The sequence below is a fragment of the Chiroxiphia lanceolata genome, chromosome 9, assembly GCF_009829145.1.
Source record: "Chiroxiphia lanceolata isolate bChiLan1 chromosome 9, bChiLan1.pri, whole genome shotgun sequence".
In the NCBI taxonomy this organism is placed as follows: domain Eukaryota; kingdom Metazoa; phylum Chordata; class Aves; order Passeriformes; family Pipridae; genus Chiroxiphia; species Chiroxiphia lanceolata.
In genome coordinates this window covers 22,748,160-22,770,111 of record NC_045645.1, presented here as the reverse complement: position 1 = coordinate 22,770,111, position 21,952 = coordinate 22,748,160, and the positions used below count along the sequence as shown (strand labels likewise).

Below are 21,952 nucleotides of genomic sequence, written 5' to 3'. Positions count from 1 at the left end.
CACCTCTGCACAGTTCATCTTAGCATGCTTACACCTGAACTATACAAAATTATTAAATGCCACTCTTCATTTACTTCCAGACTAAATGATCTAGTTGAGGTTATATTACAAAATTAATTCTAATTATGCTTCTGGGAGCACAGTTTCATCAGAATATCCATTCTGCCTTCCAAGTTAATGATAAATTCCCATCCATTTCTTGATTTCTAAGAACTAAATTTAGTTCTCGAACATTTCCAAGTCACATGAATTTGAGATATAAATTAAATTTTAAATCTATAATTTTTTTATTTATTGGAATGGTATTATTTACAATGGAACAGTACTATTTACAGTGGATCTGCCATACACTTCACAAATGCTTTTCTAGAGGGTGACTGCACTGCAATGCACAAAGATTAAGCATAAATCAGATGCTATAGTCCATTTAATCAGAACTGGGAGCACCACCCTAGCATAAGGCAATGTGAGGACATCACTAAGTTCTATGACAGCTCCCAATGCCACTATTTACTCCAACATGGAAATTCTGTATGAAGTCAGTTGTTCCACTGTCTTGGACCCTTAGTTTGCACCAGAGAACTAACTCCATAAATAGCTAGCTTTGATTTCAGAAACACAAAAGAGGAGCTTTTCTGTCTTTCCAGGCTGTACACTAACATACACTGTGCTCCAACACCACACCCCAGTGATTTCAGATGCAGAAGGACAGAGGTGATTCACAAAGTCAATGTGTTTGGAGTAAGAGGTGTTTTCCATTCTCTAGCAGCTGGTATTACATTCTCCAGGGAGCCTCTGTGTCCACCCAGTGCCTGAGAAACAATGGACAGTGTGACCTGAACAAGACTAACGAGGCAAGGAAAACAAACCAACACTCAGTCCAACTCACTGTGGCAACTGAGGGCAACTGCAGAAAGCTCTCTTTGTATGTAAGCAACAGTAAAAGTGATTCCACAAATGTATGTTTGTGTGTCACTTGACATTCAATGCTCCTTTACCACAATAAATAAATAAATAAATAAATAAACAAACCAAAACAAAACAAACCCTGTATCTTTTATTGACATATCTGACTGGTTTTGTAGGGCTCGCTAAAGAAACCTACAGCCAGCGCGATGCAGAACTTGTAACCACCATGCTCTCAGACACGTCAGGTTTGTATTACCTGAAACAAATACTGGTCAAAGTGGAGAAAACATTCAGACATTTGCTTTAAAGTGTAGCATCCTTTCCACCTGCCAGTGTAGGCCGCAGAAGATACAATCTAGTTAGCATATTACTGACAGAATGATGAGAAAGCTCCTGTCAGACACTGGCCAGCCGGGTGTTTGAGACGAAACACACAGCCCCAGCTGACTAGTTAGGGAGAGACTGGTGAGGTACAATTACAGAGGCATATGACAAGCTTTCATGCTTGAGTGACTTGAGAACCGATGACATGGCTTTAAACAGCAATCCTTCCTACCTCCGGTCACAAAACAGCAATAAGTCAACTGATGCACTGTTGTAAAATCATGATTTATTCCTTTGCTTTGAATACATGAGAGTGTGGTATGATGTTCTGGTAGACTACCACAGCAGGTGCACTGGGGGCCGAAACATCTAGAGCCTGCCTCCAGCACGCATAAAATCAATGCTGTAGTTCAGCCTTCCTGTAAAGAGCCAACCCCAGCACTTTAATAATTTATAGAAAGACTGAATTAAAAAATTATTTATACTGAAACTCATACAGTTCCATGCAACTAATAAGAATACATGCAGATGCAGTAACGTGTGAGAAAACAGTGCTGTGCAAGAACATACAGCATGACATTCAAGTAAGGTCTTCCTTTTTCACTGCTAAAGTGAAATAAAACCACCACCTCTGTGAATAGATCAATCCCTTTGTTTCATTCATCCTTTCACTTAATCCAAAACCATATAATTTGTTTCTCTTTCATAGCTTACTGTTCAAAAGACAGAAATGGTAATTTTTGCTACAAACAGATCTTATAGAGCATAATCCTCAGGCTAGCTGAATCCATCTCACTCTAAACGCTAAGCCTGAAGCAAGCTGTGAGGTTGGTGATAATCACATTATTAAGGTGGTTGGAAAGTCAAGCTAATAAAAGAATCAACAGTTAGGGCAAATAATGACCCAGAAGCTATAACAGAAAGGAGTAGTGGGAAGTTTCCACTTATATCTTGGTAGTAACTGGAAGGGCTAGCAGACGAATATCTCCACCAAAGGAGTTTTAAAGAGGATAAAACCACAGAAAATCAATTTAAAGGAAGATGCAAAGAATACACAGCAACTGCAAAAACCTGATGATGCCCAAAAAACAAAGCCTGCTTGGTTGAAATAAAATATAAGCCAAAACACACTCTCAAGATAAGGCAGTACTTTTTTTTTTTTTAATTAAAAAACACTAGTTAGCCACTTAAAATAGGCAACAGACTTTTCTCTTTCCTTTTTTTCCTCCAAAGTAAACATTTTTAAATATAGCATCATTTCCCCCCCTTTTCTTCCATAAGCGGACTGATCCTTCACTCGAGTATAATGAAAGTATATAGGGCAGAAATGCTAGACAAAGAATTCCTGTACATAAGTGCAGTTTTCCATTCCTGGTCCCCACAAGAAGGGCAAGGAGAAAGTGAGCAAGGCCTTGAATTATGCCTTTTGTTATCAGTCACTGCCCTGAGATAGTGAACCGAAACAGAGCTGATAACTCGAAGGTGACATCACAACCCAGTCTTCATGAACTGACATAAACACTTGATATTCACTTAACCCCAAAGATAAGCCACAACTCCCTTAACAGAAAGTTGTACTTGATAGCACTATTCTTGAACAAACAATCTTTTCAAGTATCAAGCTGTAGTTTCAGAATATTAAAACATGACCTTTGCAACACAAAGTACCAGTCTGCTGTGTTTTGTATGGAATAATAAAACAGCACAAAGCTCGTAAAGGCCAATGTCCAGATATACTCCATTTGCTTATTGTATTACATTAAGTAATCCATATTTTAAAGAAGAAATAACTTATGCCAAACCACATTTAATCATTCTTGGCAATTCAATTAAATTCCTATAGGTGAAACTGAAAAGCATTTAACTAACTTTTAAACTACACTGCTCTGTAAGGAAGCAAGTCACACATCAGTCCTGTTCTGCTTATGAAAGAGATGAGCAGGTAGCAGTTCTCTGAATCAAAGCCAGGTTTTTTTTGTTTGTTTTATCATAACTCACTAGTGCAAGTGAAAATTAACCCTATCCTATATCAGAAGTGGATACAACATGATGTGGCAGTAATTTTGTTTAGCTATGACTTAAGTAATGCTAGTAGACTGAAAAAATAACCAGAAGAAAGTGGGTTTTTGAATTTGATCTGCAATCTGTTTACATTTACAACCTGGGGACACTCTCCAGGACATCCAAATGCCACTACAAATGTCTGGAAAGCGATATAAATTATTTTCAAGTGACGACACCAGCAAGATGACTATTAATTCATTAAAAGTTTTGGAATAAACAGCTGAATTGTTTATAAAGTGAAGGTTTCTCACAACCAGGATATTATATCTGTTGTTCTGTAGTGACTTCCAAAGAGCCTGGAATTTGAACATATAAAAAAAGTGGTAGAGATCAGTGCAGACTAACTCTGATACCTCATCTTCTCTTGTCATATCACAGCAATAGAGACCAGCTGAGATGTTCAGTCTAAAAAAATACAAGTCTCAAATCGATCCAAGTGTAGGCTGAGAGTACGATTCTAAATCGTGTTAAGCAGATGGACACGTGTCCACCTGCAAAATGAATCTTCCACAGGCACAGAGCTGCCATCATGATTCCTATCTCCTCTCTACTGGAGCAGCAAAAGAGGTCTGACTGGGGCATCATTGGAGATAAGCTTATTTAATGGTGTATTTCTTTTCTTTTTCTACCTTTTTTTTTCCTTAAATATGGCAAGCTGTGTTCCAGACCGGCACACCGGGGGGAAAAAAAAAAAATCTGACTCCACACTTTTGCTACATCATGTGAGCTTCTACTAAGACAGGTTCTTTAAAAGGGCTTTCTCTTCAAATTCTATCTGCCCATTCAGGCAGTCTTATTACTGTGTTGTAATGCTCAACTCTTCCCCTAGCCATTTCAGGAAGGGGAGAAGAGAAAAACCCTGTAATAGATTATGGATATTTCCTAAGATGAAGTAAAATCTTTGGTGGTTAAAAAGTATATCACAGACTACTAATTTGAAGATTGCCTAAATTCATTTACTGTTTTTCTTGTTTTCAGTTGTTCACGTGGCCTCTACTTGTATGATCCAACATTTGCATTTAGATAACTGCTACTACCTACTAGGATTGTAAAACCTGTCAGACTTTTATGAATCTTGTTTATCTTCAATTTACTTTAGACTCAAAAAAATTTAAAGGAGTTGTATCCTCTATTTAGAATCCAAAAATTCTCATTCCTTACATGCATATGTATGTATTGGAAATTGGCACCTGCAAGTCTTTGAAACTAGTAACTTTTAGTGCTGTATCCAACCTTGTAACCACATGTTCATTTATTTGGGAGTACAAATAGCAGTGTTCAGAAATATAAAGAGTATTTTCCACCACAGTGTTCAGAAATATAAAGAGTATTTTCCACCACAGAAAGCATATTAAACACAATGTTTTAGGCAGTACTATTGAAAAAAAAAATTAAGGTAACTGAGCTTAATAGGCTAAAGATTCTTCATAAGGATTGTGCTCTATGATTAACATTGGTTATAAAGTGACAGTCCTGTACGGATGCAAAATAGGGTATTTTAAAAGCCTATAAGATTCTGTGAAGAGTAAAACAAAATTACATCTGAATATTTAGGTATACTTACAAAACAAAACACAACATTCTTTTATTAAGCATTTTAAGCAGGCATAAGAGAAAGAAAAATTTAATGTGGGCAGTAGACTAAAACCTTTAATTAAAAAACTGCTATTTTGAGTTGTACGTTATTGACAGTCCGAAGAGCTGCTTCAAATCAGAGACATTACAATGTGCACTCCCAAACCACTGTAACAAAGATGAATCTACCTATTACCAGGTTAGGATAGCAGCTATTATTATGGACCCTTGATTTCTTTCAAGTAGCTCCAATGGAATAAGCCACAAGTGAATAATAAAGATCTTATAATAGCCCTTAAGAATTCTTTTTAGGTTAGAAGGCACAGAAATGAACTCAGGAGAGTTAAAGAACTCTCATCTCCTAAAAAGAAAAATAATTAACCTGACTTAATGCATCTGAGTAGGTCTTATATAAATCAGACTTTTGTACTTCAAGAGCCAGACTAAAACCATATATTAGAAGAGTATGTAGATATTGTCTTATAAGTGGAACATATCTAAAACCACAAAGGTCTGCAGGTCATTTTTTGAAATGTTCAATATATCCTACTTGAAAGGAGATGTGTGAAGTACTTACAGTGCTTAGTTTGCTTGAGGTAATAATGATTCTTCTCTCATGCAACATACTGGCATAAAGTTGCAGCATGTTGTTCACATCCACAGCAACAAAATATTCAGTGAGGTTTCTCTGTTTAAATAAATAAAATGTTTACAATATAGCAACAGTAGTAGCTAAGTGGAACATTTTATATATTACTTGTGAAAATTTCTGTCCAATTAGTAGGTGGGGGGGAAAAAAAACAAGCTAAAACAGATCTCTTTGCATTAAGATTTTTATGCTTTAAAAATAATTAATTGGGTTTTAAAGCCAATGAAAAACTAACTGTCGTGTAAGTTATTAACATTTTGCTCACTTCGTTATGCTTGTGACTTAGATCTGCCCTTTTGTTTTTTCAACTTTGAAAAAATATTAAATTGGGATTGTATCAATAGCACCATATGCTTTAAGGTGACCATTACTTCTGACCCAGGAACACACCTTCTACCACTGTGCTAACTGTTCTGTCATAGCTACATTAATAAAATTGCTACTTTTGCCAGCCTCTCCCAAAGCCAACACATTTTATTCCATTTCAAGCACCCCAAAACAGATTGTTGAAAAACACCAAGCTTTTGCTTGAGCTGTATGTGCCAGGACATCAAACATCCAGAATTGGTGGCAGGTACTGGAGCCACTCTTTTCACCCCTGATAAGAACCCCACTGTGGGGTTTAATAAAAAGCAAAGTCGCCAGCACCTCCCATTTATAGTTCAGACAACAGAAAAGGGGGAGAAAAAGAGAAAAAGTTGGAGGGGGATCTCTCTGTTCCAGCTGAACTTAACAGGATTTCTGCAGGGCACAGTGCCAGAGACATACAAACTCTGAGTAAGCTAAAGCTAAAACAGCTACCAGCAAAAATGCCTGGGAAAGCAGCATATTTTTGTAAACACTAAACATGTATGAAAACACACTAATACACCCCTCAATATGCAAAATATTTAATTTCACATATTCATTATCATATCTGGTACCAGAACAATTATTCATCTCTTCTCAGGGGCAACAACATTACTGAACATTCATGTAGGAGGTCTATCAAGGATAGGCCCCAGCACAAGGACAGACATCAACAGTGGAACTGTAGACTAACAGTCCATTCTGGATGTGGTCAGCACACAGCAGCAAGGTCATGCAGACCTGAAAAAACAGCCAGGGCAAGACAAACAGTAAAAGCTTCAGAGACTTCCTTTTTGGACATATTGCAATCTTAAATTAAAAAAAAGATACTGAAAAGATAAAGAAAGATCCAATGGACAATCCAATTTCATGTAAATTCAGAAATGCATTATTAATTTGAACACATGGAGTATTAGAGTTATTATTGGTCCATGCTACAGAGAATTTTGGAAGAGAGAAAACCCAGAGCTTTAAGGCTACAAACACTTCATTTAGAAAAAAACTCTGGTCTTTCAAGTGCTACTTTTAAGTGATTGTCAGAGGCAGATGTACCATGAGAATTTGAGTCCCATGTACCTTGGACACCCTCTCACATTGCAGTTGATAACGGTGTGCTGATTCTCTGCTGCAAAAGCTGCAGTAAAAAAACAGTTTGCAATCTTGTACAGACCAATATATCTTCGAGAGACAGTCACAGTTATCCTTCTGTTACCATCTGAAAAGTTACTGTCCCTGAAACATGTGAACCTTACAACAAGAAATAAAAAAATTCATTTTATTGCTAATTTACTCCAATTACCTCATCTCTTCACTCCCTGTGTGTTCTAACTCTCCAGTAATTCCATACTATTTTGATTCATACTGAAAGAATGAGACTTTTACTAATGGAGTAAAAAATAATTACAGAAAAGCACCTTGAAATTATTTTACCTTTCTTTCACAGAATCAGAAAAATAAATTCACAGTGGCACCACCCCAAGATCCTCCATCAGTCAGAGGCCCAGACAGATGCTTCTCAAAATTTTCTTCAAGTTGAACCCATAACACACCCTCTAACCTCCAAAATTATGTTCCATTAGAACCCCAAATAATAAGCTAAAACAAGAGATCTCTTTGAGGAATTCAACACAAAAGGCGAAACAGATGAAAACATACATTTAAAAACTAAGCCTCGTCCTGCCCATGAGCCCACACAATAAGGGTTCTCTCTTTCATCCCTCTATACAGCAACTTTCCCAAGTTTTCTGGGCTGCAACATGGGCCATGCCATCTCCTCAGACACCTTCCCACCACTGTACCCTCAGATCTCTCTGCTGCCAGCACCCTCCCGCTCCTCTCCAGCTGGGGTTGTTATTTCAAAGTGTAAAAATGCATATCTTTACATCCATATTTCAATTTCAGATTTAAAGGCAAGAGCGGAAACCAGAAAGTTTCGAAGCTCTTTTATTGGATGCTATCCAGCTGAACAGGTCATAGAGAATGTGCTCTGAGATGTCACATTTGCAATCTACCCCCAGCACCACCAAGAATCTACAGAATGCAAATCTTTGTAAAGAAAAGAAAATAAAAACAAAATAAAAAATAAAACAAACAAACAAACAAAATCTCTGTTCCTGGTTCTTGGTTAGGATCCAAGTGTAAGCAGGTACAGCATGTTTTCAGAAAGCCTGAAACAATGCCTTCCTGCACAAAAAAATGACTGCATATCTTGATAGCTGAATTTGCAGCTTAGCAATACAGTGTTTAAAGGGCAAGTATTCAAATAACACAAGGTGCAGAAGTAGAATATATTTTATATAACTAATCCCAATAAATGCAAAGAAGCCAAGTAATTATGAACAAAGGGTGGATATAGTAGTGGTCAAAAATGCCCCGCTAATGCTTTAAAATGAGTTAATGAATGCAACAGTAACTACCAGCTAAAGGTTGTAATAATAGACATCAATCATCTTCTAAAAACAGTTGGGGGGGGGAAAAAAAAAATCTCTTCTTGATAAAAGCAAAAGTTCAGCCCAACCCAGAATGAGGTTAAATAAAAACAGAATACTTACGCTTTCAGGGATTGTTGGCAATCCAGTTAAATCAGGAGTAATGAAATACGAGTGCTAATCAATGGAAAAAAAATAATTGATAATTTATGCACACAGGAAAAAAATTCTCTTCTTAAAAACCCAGCATTTAGGATTTCCAACCCCATATTTGTTTAAGTAAATAGCCATTTTTCCAATAACATTCTTACCACTAGTAGACAAAGACTTAAGCAGACCACAACATGAAATGACAAGCTCTGGTTCAACACAGCACACAAACTAAGGGAACAAAATGCTGGGCTGCAGTTTTGAAATAATGCTAAAATTAAGCCAGCTTTAAGTGTTGTCACGAGACTGAGAGTAGCATTGATTAACTTAAGCATTGAATTAAAAATTGGAAAAAAAAAAGTTAAAGGACAGAATGTAAATTTAGAATGGAAAAGAAAAATCATTCACATGAGAAAATTAATCAGAATAGAACAGAAATATTATTACTAGATATACACATTCTCTTCTCTTTCCAAACATCTTTGAATCAAAAATGTGCTAATAGAAATGCCTGAGATTCTGCAACCATTTATGAAATATATTAGCAATTTTATGCATCTTAGTTTGAGGCCATCTAGGATGTAAATATAAAATGGATTAAACTAAAAACAGATGTAATGTAAATTACTCTTATTAATCAAATGCTCTTAATAGTTATCAGACATGGATTTAGCTCAGTAATTTTAAGGCATTTTGAATGTTATTCTAAATCTTGAAGGAGAAAAAAAACTTAGTGCATACTAAGTAAAGATGATAATTATTGACTATTTGGTTTTTATTTGTTTTTAATAAAGTTTTGACATTTTTAATAGACTTTGTTTTCACAGTATATTTTTTTAAATTACAATCAACAACACAAAGACATAGCTTGTTTTCAAGTCAAACTTGAAAAAGATAGACCAAAACAAAGATATTAAGATACGAAATGTATCTTGCATTCAAGAAAAAAAAAATTAATAATACTATTAAGTCTATGTAGGAGACTTATTAAACCAGCTTGATACATTTAATAGAAAATTTTTCCCACAAATTAGGTCATTTGGCAGTAGTTAAAATTTAAGGAAAAAAACTGGCTTTAAAACAGCATCCCATAAACATCATACCACTTGCACAATAAATATCACTGCTTATTGTTTTGCATCAACAGAGAAAAAAAGCTGAGATTTTTTTCTCCAGTCAAGAACAAGGAAATATTCAGATAGAATGCCTATATTCTTCAGAAGTATAGTGAAAATAGAAAATTATTTCCTATATGTAATAAGGTCACAGAATATTTATCAAAAGATTTCTGAGTAATGAAGTTAATAACTTAGAGAAGTAATTATTTATAATTAACAAAGTAATAATATTTCACTCATTAAACAGAAAAGGAAGCCAGAACCATGGGAAGCAAAGGCCATTACTGCAGTCATTAAGAGTCATAAAGCAGCAAAAATAATGTGTATGGAGTCCTTGCACATCTTTGTGAACTCCCTTAGGAAGACATATGACCTTGGAAGAGATACTAAATTAATAGTTGCTGTCCTGTATAAAGTTTTCTCTTAAAAGGACACTAGAAAATGCAAGTTTTGGTCATCAATTCAAGGATTACAATGCACACATAGCTCTGAAGTTTGATTTAAAGAGAAAAGGCACATTAATACCAGACTGCTCTTTTAGGCTAAAGACAGCAGCAGAATTTCCCAAAGGACAGGTACAAATAAGCCTGAAATCAAGAGATATTCGATAGCAAGTAATTATTTCTTTAATTACAATAGGCTTTAGACAGTCAGTGCCTTTTAAACTCACCGATACAAGACAAGGCTGTTTTTTCAAAACTTGCTCACTTGTAAAAATCATCTCTTGGTTCTTATGCAAGACGAGAGAAAGATTGAACAAGTGACTTTTTAGTTTTTCAGCAAAAAAGGCCAAAGCTGGCTCTAATGCTTGTAAAATTCCGTGTTTAAAATACTGGCTGAAAAGAAGTGTTCTTCTTTTTATTTCTCCCATATTTGAATTCAGACTTAGCTAGCTTTTCTGACAAAACAAAACAAAACAAAAAAACCAAACTAACAAAAAAATCACTTTTGCTAGCCCTCTATGGGTAAAAGAAAAGCGACCTAATTAAATTTAAGCTCAGATTTCATTAGAACAAATGCAGACTATTTGTTATTCAGCTGCAGACTATTTATTACTACAACCAACTTGGTACCTAACTGGACCAAGGAATTTTGGTGTCCTCTTAACCAAGGATTACTAGAAAACACCATGTATCCAGATAAGGGATGTAATTTATGCATAGTAATACACATACAGTCCTAAGTACCACTGGGGGCTGCCATCCAAACCCTGCTGCAATCTACCCTGCTGCACACCTGAGTGAATGAGGGAGGCATCTTCCTGATTCTGCACCATGAAATTTGAACTACACTGATCCTGGTACAAAGAAAAGCCACTTCATTATGTCATTCCTACAATTATTTTTCAGACTATGATCTCTTTTTAAGTCTATTATTACTGAAGGTTCCAATCCAGCTTATCTACAATGTATGAGGACCAAGAAAGAAACATCAATACAAAAGACCAGGCACACAGAGTTAGAATTAAAAGTGGCCATAACCATTTCCCCGCTCCCTGCAGCACTAAGCATTACAAAAACAAAGATGCCTGTAGATCCAACAAGCACCAGGAGTCCAGATAATCTATTCCTTCCTGCTCTGCCCCATCTGAACCCACAATATTTGCTCAACTGTCCCTGGTAAGAGGCTTGAGTTAGACAATAGTTGTTCAGCTAGAAAGATTACAATACTCTTTGATGTAACAAGCTACTGGGAACAAGGCGTAATTGAGAAAAAAAACAATTCCAAAGCCATACAAACATTGAAATAAAACTAACAAGTATCAACTTCACTGCAAGCAATTTGTCTTTCCAGTGTAGCCAGTTGTATTCACCACCACGTTCATTTTGAGGTGGGCAAGTTCTATGCAAGATGAACTGCAACACTGAGAGTAACACTTTGCAAGAAATGCAAGGAAGAAATCTTAAAACTTCTACATGTCCCTCTGAACCACAGGACTTCAGAAGGATATTTTATAAAGCATTTTGGAGTTGCCAAATTATAAGTGGTTTTAATAATGCAATTAATGGCAGAAAAATATCATTTGATATATAGAAGTATTTTTGGCAAAGGTACTAGGAACTGAAACATTACACTGACAACAGAAGGAAAAAAAAAACTTATCAACGGAAAAAAAAAAAATCCAACGGCAGCCTCAAAACCCAGTATTGTTCTGGTGAAAACTGTGCTGGTTCCATCAAGAAACAGCTATTTACACACTGCCAAGTGCAGTAACTGTACTGTTGTGAACATTCACAATGCCTTGGAAACAGCAGAGGCTCTGTATGGGCTTTATATTTCACACAAGCTCTACAACTGTATTTAAACATATGCTATTTCTGTTTAAAATTTTAGGAACTGTAACAATGACAGGTTCACTTTTTGATGTTTCTGCAATAACATTGTCTTGCCATAGATTCAGTGCCCTGTTCGACATCCCAGAAAGTCAGAACACAAAAGTAAGGTAGGGTTGGGCACATTCTTTCACCTAGATGTGCTGCAAGCTTCCTATAACAGAGTGTACTTCTACTGTTCTTCCTACAGCATTTTTGCATGATTAAGCAAAACTAGAAGAAGGGGAAGAAGGATGGGAAAGCAGCCAGCTTACACAGACTTTTGTCCAATCCTACAAATCTACCTACTCAGACATAAGAGGCAATAAAACTGAGTTAGTGTCTCCTGATGCACAGCAGGAGAAACCAAAATTGTCTACATGAAACAGCTGGAAGCACAAAGAAGTAGTTCTAGCACTGTCAGATCCCACTGCAGTTTACTTTCTCATCCATAGAGTAAAATTCAAATTTCTGCTTCTTTATGACTCTGACTTTCAGAAAACAATATGAGACAAACTCTACCCTGCATAAAGAAAAAAAAAAAAAAAAGAAAAAAAAAAAAGAAAAGGTTGTCCAAACCAGTTAATAACGGGAAGCAACATAAGTTTCTTTTTGTTTCAACTTTACCTACTATTTCATAATCAGTAATCGGAGTAGGAATAAAAAAGAAAAAATACTTACCACACTTAAACTGACTAAAGCATTTGCCTTTGGCACAGGATGGCTATACAATGATTTTAACAAATCATTTGAGTCATTTTCCTGTAGGGAATATTTTTAAAAGGTAGTTAATTATCATATAAAAAATAATTACTATTTACTACACATCAAACTATATGTTACCAAAAAGTATAAATATTTAAGGACAAAAACAATTGTAATTCATAGTGAAGTACTTAAATATTAAGTATAAAATTCAGGTCAGCTTTGTATGTCAAAAAATGATGGTATCTGCAAGTTAAGGCAATCTCTTACATTTCCCCATATACTCCTTAAATCAATCACATAATTTGCAACTGAAAACTGTGAAAAAATGTCTAGTTGGTCCATGCATCCTGGACATCATCTTCCTAAAACTGTTAGCCAGGATATATGTCTACTCAAAGTTTTACTAAATATGCAGCTACATATCTATATTGTACACTCTGAAAATGTTTCATCAGAACACATAAAACAAGGTAACTGACAAGACTTTGGGTCTAGCTCTTGGTCAGATGAACGATGCCTGGGGCCAGGAGGGAGCAACATCCTCCAACAGCCTTCTCAGCCACAGGTGTGGCACCAGGTAGTGTAACAAAATACTTCAGTACTGCTAAAACTTTCTGACCCATCAAAGCAGTTTTCTTAGCATATAAAACAACAAACATACAACCCTACTGCTTAAATTGCTTCAAGTAATAGCTGCAATGCCAGCACTGGTGATCAAGACAACACCCATCCCCTTCTGCAGATAGAACCTAAATAACAATTTTTTTCTATAGCAGTGAAATTGGGGTCCAAACCAAGTTCTCATACAGCGTTTGTAAGACATATATATTTAACACTTTATTGAAACACATAGCTAACACCAAACTGTCCTACTGCATTTCCTTTTTACACAAAATATCATCATTCTCTATAGTCCGTTTACTATAATGCAGAATTATTGCTTATTCTATACTTCATGTATTTTTGAAATGTCAGCTTCTCCAGTCAAGAGCATATGGCTAAATACTGATGCCTTTTTTTTTTAGTTGTAATCTAGTACTCGAATATAGTTAAAGAAGAAAGGTATAGCTTTAATGTTCCCAGTAAAGACAGATGCCAGTAGTTCCTTTGCTGTGTAATGCTGGAATACATCTAATTGCTCATGAATATGCAAACTAAACTATCATGATTCTTCACCAAATGCTGCAAGTAATTTTGTCCTGCTAGCTGAGACGACAGAATTACGAGAGGTAGTTTTTAGTTAATATGAAGGGTGAAACAGTACATCATATTTTATACAGTTCTGAACAAAAAGCGTTTGCAGTTGATAATCAGATAGTTCCAGAGATCTACGGTTTACAATTGATACGTCACAGCTCTCCAGTGATGTGACACTTTGCTCACACTTCACCCAGAACTTGTCTATGCTGAGACTGACACTTTGTAAAGGTATATTTTCAGCAGCTTTTTAAGACAAATGGGGGATTCAAGTGACTGTGGTAGCTGTATGCTCAGATTCTTTGAATTTCAGTAAGATGAATACACTTGCTACTAAATCCTACTAAAATTTTACACTTTTTAAAAGTATAGAATCCCTTTTCAGCATTTCAAATGGTGACTACTATTTCAAGGAAAATATTTTCCACAAAGAAACAGAATATCTAAAATTACCTGTTCTTTAGCCAAATAATCTGCCAGGGTATTTAGGAGCTTGTAGTATACCTCAAACCATGGTAAATAACTAAAAGAGGAGGAAAAAAGTGGTTGAATAAAATATCAATGTATTTTTCCAGTGCTTATAAAATACTATGATATTGATCTGACTTGCACATTTTTATAATATTTTTACATATAAATGAAAAACATATAAAACTTTCCCACAAATTTAATGGTATGTCACTGATAGATAGATAGATTCTTTAGGCTAGGCACTCTATGAAGTTCCATTAGGCACAGATTAGCTCATAATACTTAGACTTACTATTTTAAAGGCACCAAAGAACCATTTGAAACATTGTCCAATCTCTTTCCCACTATCTTTATTGTCACAGCTTTCAGCAGTTATTGTAATTCTGAAATGCTACATCCTCCTATACCCAATGTCCTGCCAGAACTGCTGCTTGCCAAAAGAATCAAAAATGACTTTTACCTGGGCAGACCAGGTACCCCATATTGACAAGTGGTGCAATGCTACACAGAAGCAGAGATGATGTATTATAGGTAAGAATATTGGTCTCCCTACAAAGCCATTTTATAGACAGAATTAACTTTCAAAAATAAAAACATTCACCAATATTGTAAACACGCAGTACATTAATACAACGGATACTAATAGAATTTTAACACTAATCTGCAGCCCGTATGAGTGTATACTCTGAGTTAAACAGAATGCAAGATAAATAAGACAACACTGAAGAGCACGAGGAAAGAATTCAACATAATGGAATAAATTCCAATTTTTGTCACCTATTTAACAGAAGAGTTTACCTTTACAGTGACATCATCAGCGACCACATGCTACAGACTTTCTATCACCCTTATTTAAGCTATTAAATCTGATAAACTAATAGTACCAGTATAATACACTTCATTTACAAATTACACATCTTCTCACGTCTGTTAGACATCTCTGTTTGAGATTAGAAAGGGGAGCTGGAAAGGAAATAAAGCCTAAAATGTTTTATTTATTTATATGCAATACTACAGACTTGTTACTCAGAGCATTGTAAATCTACAGACATGAATTTCTTAAAAGGCTTAGGGGCACATTGTGGACAGACCTTAAAATTTCAAATTTAACATATTTCAGAAACATGTTAACCACCACTGAAAAAGCCCAGCATGCCGACCTAAATGTTTTCCCTGATAGGAAAAGGAAAGCTGTTAGGGGGAAAGCCCAGTTGGTAAGAAGCCAGGGTTTTGTGCAGTGAGTCAGTGAAGGGGTATGTTTCTTTTTACACCTCTGTTCTCAGACATAGCTGGCAAAGCTGTAGAAACAGATCCCAGTTCTCAGGGAAAAAAAAGAACAGCAGAAATCTGAACACAGCTAAGCATTGTCTAGCAATCTCACTTTTTGCTATCCTTATAATGCTTAACTGCTGGTTCTCAAAAAAACCAAAACACACCAAAAAAAAACCCCAACCAACCAAACAACCCCAAACCAAAAAAAAAAAAAAGACAAACCACCAAACCACAAAAACTCATCATGAATTTACTCTTGCCAAGCCAAAGAGACACAGTGGCAATGATTTAATGATTTCCTTTAAAGCCGCTATATTACTGTCTTTATCACACTTTACCATACCCTGTGCCAGCTATTAATCAAAACTACATCAACCTCTTAATGCTTACAGACACTTTTAATGCTTGGTATTGTTGACAGTGGTTAAGGTGTGACCTTATTGCATTTGCTATTCAATATATTCTTATATAATCATAAAAATTTACTTCAGTGCACCTGTGTAAGGTCACTCACTGCTTACAGACATGAACGCTGCACGCCCTTGTAAAACACCCATCATAATAGCACCTAAAACATCTGATCTTTGAGCTTTCTTTCACCTAGGACTCCTGTTCTATTATCTTCTGAAATCATGTTAACCTGGTTTTACACATCATTGAAACACAGCCTAGATGGGCAAACAGAATTGTTCACCACAGCGTTCAGAGTACCTGCAAATGTCAGAGCTACTGGAACAGCTTTACAGCCTCAAATTACAGCAGGGACTGGAACATTGTCCTACTGTTTTGTCCAAGTCAAGGCACAAGGTAGGTATAAATTGCAAAGTATTTCATAACACTGGACACACAAATAGGTGAGACTACCTAAAGGCTTTCCAGTCTGTTGCTATCACCTCTGTGTTAGCAGCATACATGACCCAGTATATTTTGCTGTCGAATACTCAAAATATCATCTGATCATCTATTTTCATAATGAACACTTATGAACAGCATTCTGTAAAAATAAATGCTCCTACTTCAATAAAATATTACCATACTTCTTTCCTGTATGTATGAGCTCACTCCTCTCTTACTGAGAAAAGAAAAATTAATGCAATTTTTAAGCCTGTGCAAAGAAGGTCAAATTCATTATTTGAAATTAATGACCCTAGCAAAAAGCCATGGGAGAATTTTTCTTTTGTACAGTGAGGCATGCTGACCAGAGCACTTGCACAAGAATTTATTCCCTTAGCAAAATCAGGCTCATGATACACTTCCATGTCTTCACATAACAAAAGTGCAAAGAAAAACATTGTAAAAACACACTACTTCAACATAGTTTATAAAATAAAGTCAGTTTCCTTTGAGCTGAAAGGCTGGAAAAAGAATGCTTTAAGCCTTATAATCACAGACATGAGTTAATATAAATCTACGTGCCTCTTAAACCTGAAAACTTAAGGAAATCAAAACAAGTACTCCATTACATTATATGGCATGAAACCAAAGGCCACCAGAACCTGTCCTCTGCTTCTTTTCCACATAATCTTCAGTTCTTCAATAGAACAGTTTAATTGCAAAAATTTTTGTCAATATTTTGAATTACAATGTTCTTACTGCAACAAAAATATTACAAAGACCTATTGGAAACGAAAAAAGTTCAATTTATATGTTTCTTTTATAGATTTGCTAATTGTAATTAATTCAACATAATAAAGAATTGTTATATTTGTCATTTTCATAAACAATAAAGAATGTATTTGTGTGTGTGCATATAGAATACATCTCTGCATTCAAAAGTAAATACAGCTGTGTTCATAATAAAGACAACTCTCAGGTGGCATTTTAGATTCTCAATTCAAAGACCAAGTATAAGCTCTTCACACTTTGTAGCATCCTCAAGGTTGTCAGCCAACATTTTTGTCCTCTTATATCATAGGCCCATTTTGGAAGGCACATTTGTTAATAATCCTATTAATCTATTTGGACTACTCTAGTAAACAGATTTATTCATAGATAAACATTGCCATGATTATTAAAGTCTGTGTTTTACATCTTTATCCCTTACATCATATTGGATAAAGCACTGTACATCAAATCAGAGAATCTGGTAAGTCTGAAAAGACCTTCAAGATCATTGAGGTCCACCCTTACTCAGCACTGCCAAATCTACCGCTAAACCATGTCCCTAAGCCACCACATCTACACATCTTTCAAATACCTCCAGGAATGTGATTCCACCACCTCCCTGGACAGCCTGTTCCAGTACTTGGCAATCCTTTCCTTGAAGAAATTTTCCCTGATATCCAATTTAAACCTCTGCTGGTGCAACCTGAGGCCATTTCCTCTTGTCCTGTCACTGGTTGCCCGGGAGAAGAGACTGATCCCCATCTTGCTACAACCTCCTTTCAGGGAGTTATAGAGAGTGACAAGGTCTCCCCTGAGCCTCCTTTTCTCCAGGCTAAACACCTCCAGCTCCCTCAGCCACTACTTATATGACTTGTGGTCCAACCCTTCACCAGCTCCGTTCCCTTCTCTAGACTCGTTCCGCACCCAACGGTTCTTGAATTGAGAACTGGACACAGGATTTGAGCTGCCCCTCACCAGTGCCCAGTACAGAGGGACAATCACTGCCCTGGTGCTGCTGCTCCACTATTTCTGATAACAGGCCAGGATATCACTGGCCTTTGTGACCACCTGGGCACACACGGCTCATGTTCAGCTGCACCAGTAACCCAGGTCCTTTTCTGCAGCTTTCCAGACACTCTTCCCCCGCCTGCAGCATTGGCTTGGGGCTGTTGTGACCCACGTGCAGAAAGCTGGCACTTGGTCTTGTTGCCTTTTACGGCACTTTTGTGTGCGATAGCTAAAACCAAGAAGCATTACAGGTAAAAGAATCTTCTTAGCTTGTCCTGTTAGTAAATCTTACAAAATTATTTAATCTTTGCTTTGTACAGAAGAACTAGTCCATGTACAGAAAAGTCTCCAGCACTCAAGTGGTCCATCACCATTTATATGTTGGGTAACAACTTTTTTCTCAAGTCAGTACAGAAATGTATTGTGTGAAAAATATAGTTTTGAAGTGGCTGAATTTAACAGAGACCTGTAATACATTATTCCTAACTCAAAACTGTCACACTAATATGTACCTTAACAACAGAAAAATCAAATTAAAGTCCATTACTAGAAAGACCTTATCCAGCACATTTGTATTCATAAAAATTATTTATGAGGAGTGCATTTTATAATTAATTAGTTGTTTTATGAAAACGTCAAAAGGTTATCATGAAGTCCCTTCACAATAGATAAAGCAGAGGAAAAACAGGGCTTTAACGTTCAGTTTAATATATGTAGAAACCTAAACTTCAAATAAAAATAATTTTATTTCTTAAGCTATGAAACCATTATTAGTTTCCTATTTATTTTCTTTAATTGTACACATTGTCTTCGCATTCCTCATGTTATAATCAACAGCTGTTTGAGAAACAACATACAAGACAAACATAGGGCAACCTCCAACAACATACAAAATTTTTCTAAATATTTCTTCCATAATAAAGAGAACATCAAAACATACACAATATTGTTTTATAGATATATATTCCCTGATTGAGAATACAGGGGTCTTTATTTAAAAGCACAGCCACTGTCTCCCACAAAAGCAAGAGACCAAGATATTTCATGGTTAATTAAAAACGTACTTAACATTTTCTTTCAACCCAAATGAGCCACAAGGCAGGAGCTCAGGACTTTTATTCAAAGTCACACATAAACCCTTGTTGCCATAAGTAGACTTCCACCTCACTGGTGCTTCTGCTATAGCTCTGATAAAACTTTTACATTCATGAGTCAAAGGTTAAACAAAGGAGAGGAAATGTTTTCTGTCAAATAGTCAGGTAACCACTAACAGTCCTGAACTATCAGCAGGAATCTAACTTCTAGTAATCAAATAAAACTAAGGAAACTGCCTTTCCGTAGCTAAATGTCTAATGTCTAGGGGCTGCTTTTCTGTCTGGAAAATTGACACAAAATGTGTAAAATTGAAACATTCTGCTTCTAAGGGATTTGCCTAAAGGAAGAGTGAAAAAGCTTCAAGCGTGGTCTGAACTGAAGAACTACAAAGCCTGACCACATAAACCTGTCTTCCTTATTAGAGCATTTCATTTAGAAACCTAGGTGACAATTTTATAGTCATAAAATTAATGAAATCTAGGACTAAGCATTTTAATGATGCATTTTGTGTTCCTCAGCATACCTAAGGTCAACCTCAGAGTCCATCAACAGTTTCAGGATTTTTAACAAATTATTTGTACTTTGTACTAAAACCATTCAAGTAATACAAAAACAATTTCATGTAAACCCTGAAAGTATTATTCCTACTGCAAGCAGCAGTGGTACTTAGAAACAACAGCCAGAAGAACTGAGTCTCCCATTATTCAAACGTGAACACTGAAGTTTCTATTGTGCCACTTCAAACCTCAACTAACAAAACCATTTCCTAAAAATAGAAAAAATAAAACTAGGAGAAAAGATCCAGTACAAGATATGAGCACAACAAGGTATTTTACAATACGTCTATTGTGGCATATGTCTATTGCTGTCTTACAGGGCTGCATTAGTTCAACAGTTTGTGGAGAGGGAGGAGGTGATACAGCAGGATCCACACTGAGAGCTTCACAAAGCAGCCATGCAGTTAAAAAAAAAAAAAAAAAACCACATTAAAATAAAACTTGCAAAGGAATCGCACAACTTCTCTGGATAATAATCCAAGATTTATTTTCTCACCTTACTATGGTTTAGCACTTACTTGCACTTCAAATTTGGCAACTGCAGGAAAGCTCTGCATGTTCATTTTCGACAATGCCTGAGGAAGCTACCTGGGAGGATTTTTACTTCACTTGATAAACATACAGAGAACTTGAACAATACATTCTGATTTGGGAGAAGATTCTGTTTACACAATTCATATACATGTGTATACAGAACACAAAAAAAATCCTGTAAAACTTATAGAAAAATTTTCTATGTACAAGTATATTTTCTGTTTCAAACTATCCAGTTTAAAGCAGGACCATGTGGCTGCAAATTCAGAGATAATTTCCTTTAGCTAGTGTTTCAGATAAAGAATGAATTACAGAGAAAAGTCCCATAAACCACATGACTTTAATCTTAGACACCGCTTTAAACTGTTGATGGACAAGCAGCCTTTTCTTCAGCTTTCAGTTAAGAATGCCACTCAGTAGTTCAAATCCTCTGCCTTTAGCAGCCCTGGCACAGTTTAATACATGGTTTGGTACCATCGACAAAAGACACGCACAAGGGAAAACTTGTGTCCTGTTACCCCCTCACCAGCCCATCTAAATCTCTATGTTATCTCCTTCTCATCACTTTGACTGGCTTGTTTCTGCTCGTCTTTTCAGAGATTCTTACTTATATTTCAGTTATTTATGATGACTTCATTTAGTTAACCTTCTTGTATTGGACTATCTCTAGATGTCTTTGTAAAAGCCTCAGTCAGCAATCTTAATGTATTCCTCTTGTTTGAGGCAATATACATAGATGTGCATATGGAGATGGTAGTTCAACGTGGCATTTATGTACACCTGCCCTTGTGTGTTTATATATAAGTCTATGACTATTGTGCAAATACCTGCGATGAAAAAGTAGTTCGAATTGCTCATACATCAGTCATCATGTGTATATAAACACAGCAAATATCATTTTATGTTATTTTGATATATAGACAAAAGCCACAGTGAACATGCGCACACACACTCTTTATATATAAAGACAGCATTCATTTGTTAATTTATTTTTTTTTCCTTTGGTTAATTTAAGATCAACAATCATGTGCAAGGTGGAAACAGATAAAATGCCAAAAGAAATCTGCTTAGTGAGTCCTCTTTCATTTCATCACTTCCAATGGATCTTGGATTCAGAGTGAAAACCAGACTGGATATCAGAACATATCAGATGAAAACTGATGCATTCTTTCTGTCTGAGCTAAATACAGCACACACACACACACACTCAGACACATAGAGAAGACAAACAGACTCCCCAGCTAGAAGGACAATGGTCTGAAGCTAGTGCTGTTATGCATTCAGCTGTGCATTGTAAATTTGAAATTGTCACAATAAAAGCAATAAAGGCAATGCTTTGGTTATGGTTCAGTGAAAAATTACAGCTTGCCACTTTTCATTTTCTTAGTTATTTCTACCAAGTAACAGACCATTGACTAATCTTTAGCTAATGTATGTCTACAGGGAAATGTTAAAAGAAATACCCAGGTTTACACCAGCTGAGAATTTACATCCTTTGCTCTGCAGCAGTCCATACTGTATTTGTGTGCATACTTAAGTGCATGTAACTGCTGAAACATTGTTACTATAGCATTAGAAGCCAGACCGACAATGTTAGGAGTACACCAAAAAAATTTGTTTCTAGCTT

At 36.0% G+C, this 21,952-nt stretch overlaps 1 protein-coding gene across 3 annotated transcripts in view; it reads right to left on the bottom strand.

The window, feature by feature from the left end:
- Positions 1-21,952, bottom strand: part of DENND1B (DENN domain containing 1B) — a 149,484-nt gene that overhangs the window by 59,641 nt on the left and 67,891 nt on the right. For 2 of the 3 annotated variants that reach the window (XM_032696453.1, XM_032696455.1), the window contains exons 6-10: positions 14,237-14,306; positions 12,560-12,640; positions 10,237-10,296; positions 8,422-8,475; positions 5,450-5,560 (exon numbers count right to left, since the gene is read on the bottom strand). In XM_032696453.1, coding sequence (XP_032552344.1) covers positions 5,450-5,560; positions 8,422-8,475; positions 10,237-10,296; positions 12,560-12,640; positions 14,237-14,306 — 376 coding nt within the window. The remainder of the gene's footprint in view (positions 1-5,449; positions 5,561-8,421; positions 8,476-10,236; positions 10,297-12,559; positions 12,641-14,236; positions 14,307-21,952) is intronic. The other variant, XM_032696454.1, reaches the window with a different exon arrangement.